At 18.5% G+C, this 12500-nt stretch overlaps 6 protein-coding genes across 6 annotated transcripts in view; 4 read left to right on the top strand and 2 right to left on the bottom strand.

Moving 5' to 3' along the window:
* Positions 1-1147, top strand: part of PGSY75_0935200 (putative vacuolar protein sorting-associated protein 33) — a gene marked incomplete at both ends in the record, with an annotated part of 3411 nt that extends 2264 nt beyond the window's left edge. The window contains one exon of the mRNA XM_018785755.1: positions 1-1147. This exon is cut by the window's left edge and continues 2264 nt beyond it. Within this exon, the coding sequence (XP_018642096.1) occupies positions 1-1147 (1147 nt within the window).
* Positions 1148-2562: 1415 nt separating this feature from the next.
* On the top strand, positions 2563-2781 carry PGSY75_0935100 (conserved protein, unknown function; the record flags this gene model as incomplete). Its single annotated transcript, XM_018785754.1, has 1 exon — positions 2563-2781. The coding sequence occupies one exon, from the start codon at positions 2563-2565 to the stop codon at positions 2779-2781; it is 219 nt and encodes a 72-aa protein (XP_018642095.1).
* Positions 2782-2941: 160 nt separating this feature from the next.
* PGSY75_0935000 (putative U2 small nuclear ribonucleoprotein B'') lies at positions 2942-3526 on the top strand (the record flags this gene model as incomplete). The annotated part of the gene is made up of 1 exon (XM_018785753.1): positions 2942-3526. The coding sequence occupies one exon, from the start codon at positions 2942-2944 to the stop codon at positions 3524-3526; it is 585 nt and encodes a 194-aa protein (XP_018642094.1).
* Positions 3527-3949: 423 nt separating this feature from the next.
* PGSY75_0934900 (hypothetical protein) lies at positions 3950-5701 on the top strand (the record flags this gene model as incomplete). The annotated part of the gene is made up of 2 exons (XM_018785752.1): positions 3950-5039; positions 5175-5701. 2 exons carry the CDS (start codon positions 3950-3952, stop codon positions 5699-5701), a joined length of 1617 nt encoding a protein of 538 aa, XP_018642093.1.
* Positions 5702-6082: 381 nt separating this feature from the next.
* On the bottom strand, positions 6083-7927 carry PGSY75_0934800 (cAMP-dependent protein kinase catalytic subunit; the record flags this gene model as incomplete). Its single annotated transcript, XM_018785751.1, has 5 exons — positions 6083-6481; positions 6755-6914; positions 7067-7251; positions 7456-7613; positions 7801-7927. 5 exons carry the CDS (start codon positions 7925-7927, stop codon positions 6083-6085), a joined length of 1029 nt encoding a protein of 342 aa, XP_018642092.1.
* A 2531-nt stretch (positions 7928-10458) lies between these two features.
* PGSY75_0934700 (putative UBX domain) lies at positions 10459-12347 on the bottom strand (the record flags this gene model as incomplete). Its single annotated transcript, XM_018785750.1, has 3 exons — positions 10459-11976; positions 12110-12160; positions 12252-12347. The coding sequence occupies 3 exons, from the start codon at positions 12345-12347 to the stop codon at positions 10459-10461; spliced, it is 1665 nt and encodes a 554-aa protein (XP_018642091.1).
* Between the last annotated feature and the right edge of the window lie 153 nt (positions 12348-12500).

Below are 12500 nucleotides of genomic sequence, written 5' to 3'. Positions count from 1 at the left end.
GAATTTACAAATAGAAATACCTAGATATATTATATTTAATGAGGAAAATAAAGAAAAAAGACAATATAATAATAATAATAATATGATGGTGAATAATAATATGATGAATAATAATATGATGAATAATAATAAATTTGATAACTCATATGGTGATGCTAATGGTATAAACAAAATGATGAAGGTACGAGTAAAATTAAAAAGTTCAGTAGATGTATTATATAATGATATAAAAGATCTTAGTCAAAATGAAATAGGAAGCTTTTTACATAAAAAAGCTAGTGATATACAAAAAACATATAAAGAAAAAGATACATTAAAAGATATTGAAGAAATTAATCAATATATGAGGATATTTAAAGAAAAGCATTATGAACATAACTCTTTATCAACACATGTTAATATAGCATCTTTTATTTTAAATAATATAAAAAAAGAATATAATTTTAATAAATTAAAGTTAGAAGATGAAATTATACAACTAGAAACTAATACAAATAAAAATATTATATTATCTATTGTTAAAAATATACAACTATTAATTTATAGTAATGAAGATATTTATGAAGTATATAGATTATTATGTTTATTTTCAATTCTTACTAATGGTATTAATCAAAATTATATTAATGAATTAAAAAAAGATATTATAGAACAATATGGAATAAAAGAATTAACTAGATTAAATAAACTATATACATGTAATATATTAAAATTTAATAATAAACAAAAATTCTTATGGTGTCAATTAAAAAATAATTTTCAATTGTTATCAAATGATGAAAATGATATATCCTATGTATGTAATGGATATGCACCATTATCTGTTCGTTTAATAGAATATATCGGAGCATTAAAAAATAATTTACAAGTCTTTCCAGAAATATTTAATCTACTCAATGGACCAACTTTAGATATCATACAAAATCCTATAGGATATGAACCCATACCCATACAAAATAAAAATAATAATAATCAAATTAATCTAAATAACAAAAAAAAAAATGTTCTTCTCTTTTATATAGGAGGTATATCATATGCAGAAATAGCATCCATAAGAGCATTAAATAAAAAAAACAACAATTATAATTACTTAATTTTTACAACAGAAATTGTGAGCTCAAAGAAATTCTTACAATCAATGGAGTAAACTCAACAATGAAAGGTTATCATTGATATAAATATATATGTATATGTGGATGTATATATCTATGTATATGTGGATGTATATATCTATGTATATATCTATGTATATATCTATGTATATATCTATGTATATATCTTTGTATATATCTATGTATATATCTTTGTATATATCTATGTATATATCTATGTATATATCTATGTATATATCTTTGTATATATCTATGTATATATCTTTGTATATATCTATGTATATATCTTTGTATATATCTATGTATATATCTATGATGCATTTCATTCATTTGGGGCACAATTTTTTAATATATTTTTTCAAATAATTTGACAATTTTTTACATAATATTAACTAACAAATATAATTTTTATATTTATTGTTTATTTTTATTATTTGTAATTTTTTTTTTTTTTAATTCAATGTGATGGATATTTATATTTGTATACCGTGTCCACATATTTTAAGCATCATATATTTTGTGACTTGTGTTATATTTTTTTTTTTTTTTTTTTATCTCTAAATATTATACATATAATATATGTATATATAATTATGTGGCTTTTTTTCTGTATTAACTTTTTAATTTAATTAAAAATTTTAAATTAAAAAATAATAAAAATAAAAGAAAAAATAAATGTGAAAAGATTATATCATATATATATATAATATATAATATATATTTTATATATATATTTATTTTGTGAATAGAAAATTAAGAGAAAAAAAATATATCCACATATAATTTAATTAAAAATTTTAAATTAAAAAATAATAAAAATAAAAGAAAAAATAAATGTGAAAAGATTATATCATATATATATATATATAATATATATTATATATATATATTTATTTTGTGAATAGAAAATTAAGAGATAAAAAATATATCCACATATAATAATTAATATTATATATATATATATATATATTACCATATAAAAATAATCTATTGCTTATATCTAAAAAATATAATATTATATATATAAATATATATTTATGATACCTTCAAATTTTTACCATAACAATAAATATAATATATTATATATATATATAATATTGATTTTATTTTTTTTATTCATTTTTATATTTTTCTTTCATGTTTAAAAATAAGAAATATTATCAATTCTATTTGAACATTTTATTTTGTAAAAAGTAAATAATATATATATAATATATATATATATATATATATATATATATATATATATGTATGTATTTATTTATTTATTTTTTTTTTTTTTTTTGGTAAGTTTATTAAAAATATGCGATAAAAAGAATATATTTACGAATTATAAAATGGAAAAATAATGTGACATAATATATATATATATATATATATATGTAATATATTAATATTCATTTATATTTTAATTATTTTGTGACAATTTTATTACAAAGTTGATGAGATAATGTCAGCTTTATTCAATTTAGAGTCTATGATAACAGTCATAATATTATGTATTTGTACATGTACATATTTAAAACCCAAATTCCCTAATATTTTTGATAATAAAAAAAACGGGTTTTTAGGTACCTTAGGAAAATTTGCAATTATTGGAGATCGTTTATCTGTATATGTTTCTTTAGCTTGTATTATTTTGGCAGTTGTTAATTTATTTTTGAGATAAAAAAAAATATATATATAAATAATATATATATATAATATATATATATATAATATATTTATATATTTATTTCTATTAATTTTTTTATACTCTTGGTATATTTTATATATATATATATATATATATATATATATTTTTTTTTTTTTTTTTAACATATTACATAATGGATGGTGGTGATATTCCGCCGAACCAAACGCTCTACGTAAATAATTTGGAAGATAAGATTAACGTCAATGACCTAAAATTTTTATTATATGAATTTTTTTGTCCTTATGGAAATATTATAGATATTAATATAAAAAAAAACCATAAAGGTAGAGGTCAAGCTTTTATTGTTTTTAATAATATAGCTTCTTCTACCTTAGCATATAAAAATCTCAAAGGGAAATTATTTCTCAACAAAAATATAAATATTAATTATGCCAAAACAAAATCAAGAATAATTCAAAAACTAGAAGGTACATATAATCCTCTATTAAATTTTAATAAATCAAAACATAATATACAATATAAATCAAATGAATTCTATACTTTATTAGTTCAAAATCTACCAGATGAAATTAATAAAAATGCTTTAGAAATTCTTTTTAATCAATATCCAGGATTTTATGAAGTCAGATATATACCTGCAAAAAATCTTGCCTTTGTTGATTTTACAACACAACAACATGCAGAAATTTCCATGACAGGATTACAAAATTTTAAATTAACTCCACATCATCCGATGAAAATATCATGGGGCACATAACACAACATATGGAATATATATATATATGTATATGTATATATATATGTATATATATATATATATATATATATATATATATATATATATATATATATATATATATTTTTTTTTTTTTTTTTGTGTGTGTGATGCATACTTTCTTGTGAGAAGAAACCCAAATTAACGACACACCAGTTTTGTATTTTATAAAAAAATAAAAAAAATTAAAATTTATAAACCCATATTTGTATTTAAAACATGGTGTATAATTATTTACCCTTCTCTTAAATTTAAATATATAAAAATATTATGATAAATATATATACATATATAAAAAAAAAAATAAACACACGTAAGATTAATGTCAAATGTGTAAGTATATACATATATACATATATTTTTATTTATATGTTTATATTTATTTAACCCGTTGATATCCTAAATATGAACAAGCACACATTCAGAAATAATAAAAAAAAAATATCCAAGGATAATTATGAAGACTTAAAAGAAGAAAATCAACTGTTCTTCAAGTCTCTTACAAAAATTAATAATATTTATAGTACTATATTGAGTAGCAGTAATTCTTCTTATTATTTTCATACATATGATAAAAATAATTTGTCATATAATAATCCTGAAAAAAATCATTATCATAACAAAAAAAGTAAAAAAAAAAAGAAAAAGAAACAAAAAATATACATATATGATACTATAATTAACACCAATAAAAATGATGTCTTATCAAAGGATAAAAAAACAAATTATACTTCCAAAGAAGATGATATGTATCTCTCTTATTCAACAAAAACAAATAAATCATATTCTTTAAAAAAAGATAATTCTTATATTTTTTATAGAATTAAAAGTAATAATAGCCTAAGCTCCTACAAATATACAACGAAATATATTACACAATATCCAACCTTCAAATATTGTAAATCCATAAAAAGCAAAGCATTCAAAATAGAAAACAAAGAAACAAAAAAGAAACAAAGATTTAAACAAAAAAATATGAAAAAATTTATGAAAAAAGATATCAACAAATATATTTATCATGAATCAAACAAATATACAACTATAAACAAAATTAATTATTTTAACCATAAAAATTATATAACATATCAAAAACAAACATATATATCTCCTCAATTTAATCACAATACACAATCATATAAGTCTCTATTTTCTTCTTCTACAAATAATATATCTCTAACTATGCAAGCAAAAAAAAAAAAAGGAAAAATAAAAAAATTCATTCATCCAACAAATTTTAATTGTAACTATTGTAATAATTATCAATGTAATTGTGAACAACATAGTAAGCAAGAATATATTAAATATATTTTACGAACAATGAAAAAACAAAAAAATAAAGTAAATGCACTCGAAAAAAATGCAGAGAGAATATTAGATATAGTAGAACTATTGTTATATAAAAGAATGAAGGATGTATATTTATGGAAAAAAATTATATGTAACCAAGAACGTTATAAAGAATTATATCCACGAGTATTCTACTTTAACAACAATGGTAAAATAAATATGGAACATAAAAAAAAAAATATATATATATGTATGTATGTATATATATATATGTATATATTTATATATATATTTTTTTTTTTTTTTTTTTTTTTTTTTTTTTTTGAACATGCCCTTTTTGTAGACCCCTTAATAGATACACTTGACCAAAAAAAAAAATTCCTTCCAAAAATCCCAGCACACCAACACTTAACTTCTTACTCAGGACCATCACCTTTCGAAATTTTTGGTAAATACTACACTTCATATAAGGATTTTTATAAGTTAATCAAAGTTAATATTAAATCCTATGATATACAACAATCATCATTCACGTTCAATAATTTTTTTTACAAACCACTTCTATGCTCTGATTCTTTTGAACTATTCAATTATTATCAAAACAGACAATTGGACTTAAATAATCATATTAGAAAAACATACAAAAAAAGAAAACAAAAAGGCACGGAGCATATAAAAGATATAAACAGAGTAGACCATGCGGACAATATCTGTAATTTAAACAAGGTGAACAATTTTTCATCATGTACTGGTAAGTATGATTTAGAAAAAAGAAAACATATAAACAGACATAATTACAATTTTATTAAAATGGATGAAATACCTAATGAACTCATAGAGCTTTTAAAATATAAAAATATACACATATAGGACCTTTAACATATATATATATATATATATATTAAACAAAAAAAAAGACAATTATTATATAAAAAAATGAAAATGTTATATGTTAAGTATTACCTTAATAAAAATATTGTATGTAAAAAACAACTAAAACATGTAACTATATATTATATAGTATTTATTAAAACTAAATTTAAAAAAAAAAAAAAAAAAAAAAAAAAAAAAAAACAAGTACAAAAGATAGAAAAAAATAATATAAAAAATAAAGAAGGGTGATTGTTTTTTCTCTGTTTTTCTTTTTATTATTTTTATTATTTTCTTTTTTTTTTTTTTTTTTTTTTTTTTTTTTTTCTTACATTAACATTTAATTTTTATATATCATAAAATTTTGTTCTCTTTATTTTTCTACCAATCATAAAATGGATCATTTTCATTTGTTATTTTATCAGCTATAGTTAAATCTTCTTGTACCCTCTCAAAATTGGAGGAATCAAAGATATTTTTATATTTAGGTTTATATGGAACCTCAACATTTTTATTCAACAAATTTACCCAATCAATATTACTAAACCATGGGTGTTCTTTAACATTTTGAGCTCCTTTTTTTAAATTACCATACCTTTTTGTTAAATCATGAGACAACAATTTCTTCATCAAATGTTTGCAATTGTTATCTAAAAATTTAGGGAAATATATTATACCCTCTAATATTTTCTGATAAATTAATAAGGGTTCATTCGCATAAAAAGGGGGACATCCAACTAATATTTCGTATATAAAAATACCTAAAGTCCACCAGTCAGCCTGTAATGTAAAAATTAATATTTTATATTTCTTAGATGCACCTCTTGATATAAACATATAAATAAATAAATAAATATATATATATATATATATATATATATATATATATATATATTTTTACATTTATGCCTATTTTTATATAAATATGTAAAATGTTCATGTAATAATCAACATTTTTTCATAAAAATTATGAACACGTTCATGTAATAATCCACATTTTTCCATATAAATATCCATATGTTCATGTAATTTTTCCACATTTTTTTTACATACGGCTTTTCCATGTCCGACATTCAATAAAATTTCAGGAGCGATATATTCTGGAGTTCCACATAAAGTATAAGTTCTCGTTTCGACAATTTTAGCAAATCCAAAATCAGTCATTTTTATAAATCCGTCTTTATCAAGTAATAAATTTTCAGGCTTCAAATCTCTTCAAAAAGAAAAAGGTATAAAGTTGAAATGGAATTATGAATGGATATATGGGAAATGAATATAAATGAATAAGTTAATACTGTATATATTTTAATTACTAATTTATATATATATATATTTTTTTTTTTTTTTTTTGAAAACAAAATATACCTATAAACAATATTTAAACTTTGCAAGTATTCAAAAATTAGAACAATCTGAGCTGCATAAAAACATCCAACATCATTAGGAAATCTTTTATTTCTTCTTAAAAATGTAAAAAATTCTCCACCAATTACGAATTCAAGGACTAAATATAAATAAGAGTCATCTTTGAATGATCCATGTAAATTTACCTATAAAATTAACGTTTTAAAAGAATAGACAATATTTATGGATATGTAAGTTGATGGTCACACACATATATATGAATTTCCATGGAGGTTAATAATAGACGAAAAATAATAAAACATAAGTATATATATATATATATATATATATATATATTTATATTTATGCACACTTATTTTTTATTTTATTTTCTTCTTATTGCTTCTTACACAAAATGGATGATTTATATAATTTAATATTTTTCTCTCTGAAAAAACATGATCGACTTGTTTTTGTCTTATAATTTTACACTTTTCAAAACGTTTAATGGCTACTGGTGGATAGTTTCCGTTTTTATAGGTAGCTAGAATAACTCTACCAAAGGAACCTGCACATTTTTATTCAAAAAAATAAAATAAAATAAAATAAAATAATAATAAAATAATTTATATTGATGTTACATTTTATTTGTTTAAAAAAAAAAAAAAAAAAATTGTCACATATATATATATATATATATGTTTCACTTAATTTCAGTATATAATATAGTTAATCTATTTTATATATTTATATACCCGTTCCAAGTGTACGAATGAAATTAAAATCTTCATATTTCATTTTATTTTTCTTATTAGTTAAAACTTGTTCACTAGAATCACTGTCCTTCTTTTTATTTAAATGCAAATTTTTAATGAACTGCATAGCGAGAATTTTTATTTTTACAATGTATATATGAAAATATGCATATGAATAAATAATTATTTATATATATTAAGTAAAAAAAAAAAAAAAAAAAAAAAAAAAAAAAAAAAAAAAAAAAAAAAAAAAAAAAAAAAAAAAAAAAAAAAAAAAAAAAAAAAGGTTAAAAAAAAAAAAAAAAAAAAAAAAAAAAAATCAGAATAGAATAGAACAGAACAAATCATCAATGTGTATAAAAAAATAATTTATATAAAATATATATTATATATTATAAAAAAACTTAAACGTAGCTTTTTTATGAAATTACATATATATAATATATATATTATATATATATATATATATATAATATATATAAATATATTTATATTATTTATATATATATATATATAATATTATATAAATATATTTATTCATTTATTTTTTAATAATTACTTTTACACTTTGATTGCACTACCCAACCAGTTCAATGTATAAAAAAAAAGAAAGTGCATTCAAATACTTATATCTTTTTTTTTTTTTTTTTCTTTTTGGCCAATTTTTTTTTTTTTTTTTTTTTTTAATAAAAATGAAAGTATTTGGTTCTCCTAATTTACAACACAAAGTGCGTTTTTATGTGTACAAAAAAATAAATATTTTAATTATATATATCTAGAAGAAAAAATATATTATATGATAAATAATACATAATTAAATTGTTGATAAACGAATGAAATTAACCTAACAAAAAAATGAAAACAAAATAAATATTATTATAGTGAAATTTAAATATTTACAAATATATATATGTATACATATTAATATTTAAAATTTTTTTTTTAAATATGAAATGATCTATTATATTTTATTGTGATTTTAAACTAAATATATTACCATACATATAACTATATATATTTTTTTATTTTATTTTTATTATTTTGTTTATTTGTTTTAGTTTATTTTATTTATTTATTTATTTATTTAATTTTTTTTTTTTTTTTGCCACCCCACACTATCGAAGAACTGTTTTCTATATAACCATTAAAAATGTTATAGTATAAGTTTAGACATGTATATATTATATAAATAAAAAATATATATTTTATGTTATCTAAAAAAAGTTCATGTTATTTGTGATTTATGTGTACACTTAGAATATGAATAAATAAAATATTATGTGAAAAAAAATAAAATAAAATAAAATAAATGTTATTTATTTTGGTAGGTATAAAATGTTCATATTTAGTCAAAAATTAATGACATAAAATATATATATATATAATATATGTATATTATTTTTTTATATGGTTAATTATTATTCGTGTGGAGAGAGAAAAAAAATTATCCAATTTTTTATGATGACTTTTGAATGAGCTATAAAACATTATTTATATATAATATATATATATGTGCCTACATATGTAAGGCCTTAAATTCTATAATATAAATACATAAAAGGGATTAAAAATGCACATATATAAATATAAATATATATAAAAATATATATATATAATATAAAAGAACACTAAATTAGAAAATGAACATATAGAAAGCATGGAATATATATATTATATGTTCATGTTATTATTTTATTTATTTATTGTTATAATAAACATGTCTATATATATATATATATATATATATATATATATATATATAGCTTAAACATATAAAGAGTGTGCTCGCTATTACACACTCATTGTTATAAAATTGATTTATATTATATATATATATATATATATGCCTATATGTGAGTCTTAATTTTTTTGTTTTTTTTTTTCTCAATAAAAAAAATATTTTATATATATATACATATCTGGCGAGGATGTAAAACTGAGAGATATCTCTCTTTTTTTATTATCTCCTCTTTTATATGTCACATTTATATATAACATAAAAAAAAAAAAATAAATAAATACATACCTATATATATATATATATATATATATATATATATATATATATATTTATATACATATTAGATATGCACATTATTAGTATATCCAATTATTTTACTCCTCTACTTTCATATTTTTTTAATCTTAAGTAGTAGGATGTTAATATTTATTGGATATTAAAAAAAAAAAAGAAAAAAAAAATAAGGTGTGTGCATATAAGTGCACAATGGTAAATGATAAAAAAAAAAAAAAATTAAAATTAAAATAAAATAAAATAAATAAAAAAAAAAGAAATACTTACATAAAAACATTTATTTATTTATTTATTTATATATCATACTATATATATAAAGGTGGGGGATATATACATGGATTCACATGTATTAAAAAATACACATAATACATGTACTCACATTGATAAAACAAAAACATAAGGTCATTATATTTTTGTCTCTTGATATTATATATAAAAACAAAATTTAATTTATCCAAATAAAAAATAAAATAATATAAAAAAAAATATATATAAAATAAAAAATAATAATAATAATAATAATAACTATAAAAAAAATATAATGATATATAATCTTAAGGAGATAATAAAGAATAGTATATATATATATATATATATATATATACATTTATATATTTATATATTTACTCCTCGTCAGATGAATCTAAAGACTTCATATTAAAAATAGCATTAGGATACAAATCAAAATTTTTGATTTGCTCATTAGTTTTTTGTATATTCCACTTTGTAAGGGAACATATTAATTGAAATTTATAAGGAATGGTAACTTTTTTATTCTGTGGTTGTAAAAATTCAGAGCATTCAGCCCAATCATATATATCTTGTAAAGTATTTGATAGACCGAAATTATTTTGTATTCTTAAACCATTAGGTAGTCTAATACAAATTTTTGTAATTTTATCATTTGGTGATATAGATAAAGGAAATTTCTTTGTTTTTTCTTTTCTTTCATTTTTTATTTTATTTTTTTCTTGTATTTTAATTAATTTTTCATTTTCTTTTTTTTTTTTCTCTTCTTCTTTTAATCTATCTTTTCTTAAAGCTTCTTGATATTCTCTATCTTGTTCTTCTCTAATTAATCTATCTTTATAATTTTTATTTTTTAACATTTCCATTTTTTCTCTTTTAATATCCATTTTTTCTATACAATGAGATATAGTATTCATAATATGATTGATGGATGGTTTCCCATAAATTATTGACAATTCCATCATATCTGTAACATAGCAAGTTAATATAATACTAATCTGTGGTAACATAAAAACGTTTAATGTATTACTTAACTCTTTAATATCTCCTTTAGATATATCATGTGCATATAAAATACAATTCTCATCAACAAAACTCTTCATTTCTAAATTATTAAATACATGTTCACAAAAATATGAAACATCATCATATTCAATATGTAAATAAACGAGTAATAATTTTTCTTCTCTCTTGGACTTATTAATAGCTTCTTTTAAAGAACCTCTAAAGAAATTTGTATGTATTTTACTATATTTGTTTTCATAATATCTTGTAAATCCATTATCATTTGAAGAACTACATGGTTCCAACGATGAAGGTGATGTCGATGTAGATGATGATGAAGTAGATGGTGATGAAGTTGTTGGTGCCGATGTCGCCATTGTTGTAGATGATATTATATATGTACTTAATATTTTAAAAAATGTAGACATAATATTATACAAATTTTTAAAAATAGGAAAAATGGTTTTTCCTATATGGTTTAAAAGATATAAAAAATTTGCTCTACCTACATGTTCTTCTTCATTTATTTCATAACCGTTCAGTGTATTCCCTTCTTCAATATTATCTTTACTTGATGATATACTTGAAAAATCTGATATATCTTTATTATCTTTATTATCTTCACTATCTTTATTATCTTCACTATCTTCATTATCTTCACTATCTTCATTATCTTCACTATCTTCATTATCTTCACTATCTTCATTATCTTCACTATCTTCATTATCTTCATTATCTTTATTATCTTCATTATCTTCATTATCTTCATTATTCTTTTCAGTATTTTCATTTCCTCCTGCGTCGTCATTAATATGTTTATTAGTTATATTATTTTTTTGGTCATTTACTTCACTGTTTTCATTCTTTTTATTGGAAGTGCTCACATCCTTCAAAAAAAAAAATACATATATAAATATATATATATATATTATTAATATACACACACTTATATATATATATATATTACAAATATTTATCCATATGTCACTCATTTATATTTTTTATTTTTGTTTAACTTACTTCTGTTGATTTCTTCTTGTTTGTAGCTTTAAAATAACCACTTATTGCTTCCTAAGATAAAATAAAAGATATATAAATATATATTAAAATGTATACATACAAACATTATATGCATGTTGTATTCTTTTCATTATATTTTTACTTCAACATTCCAGTTATATAACTCCAAAAATGTAGCAGCCTTCTTTTCATTATCTTCTTTTGTCATATCCATAAATAATTTTATAAATTCATTCATTTTTGTTCTTTTTTTTTTTTTTTTTTTTTTTTTTTTTTTTTTTAAAAAAAAATTTAAATTTTAAATATAAAAAAAAAAAATTTTTAAAATAAAAAAAATAAAAAAAAAAATAAAAAAAAAAAAAAAAAAAAAAAATAAAAATAAAATAAAAAT

This window comes from Plasmodium gaboni, chromosome 9 (assembly GCF_001602025.1).
Source record: "Plasmodium gaboni strain SY75 chromosome 9, whole genome shotgun sequence".
NCBI classification, from domain to species: Eukaryota; Apicomplexa; class Aconoidasida; order Haemosporida; family Plasmodiidae; genus Plasmodium; species Plasmodium gaboni.
The sequence above is the reverse complement of the archived record's forward strand: the minus strand, read 5'-3'. Positions and strand labels throughout refer to the sequence as shown.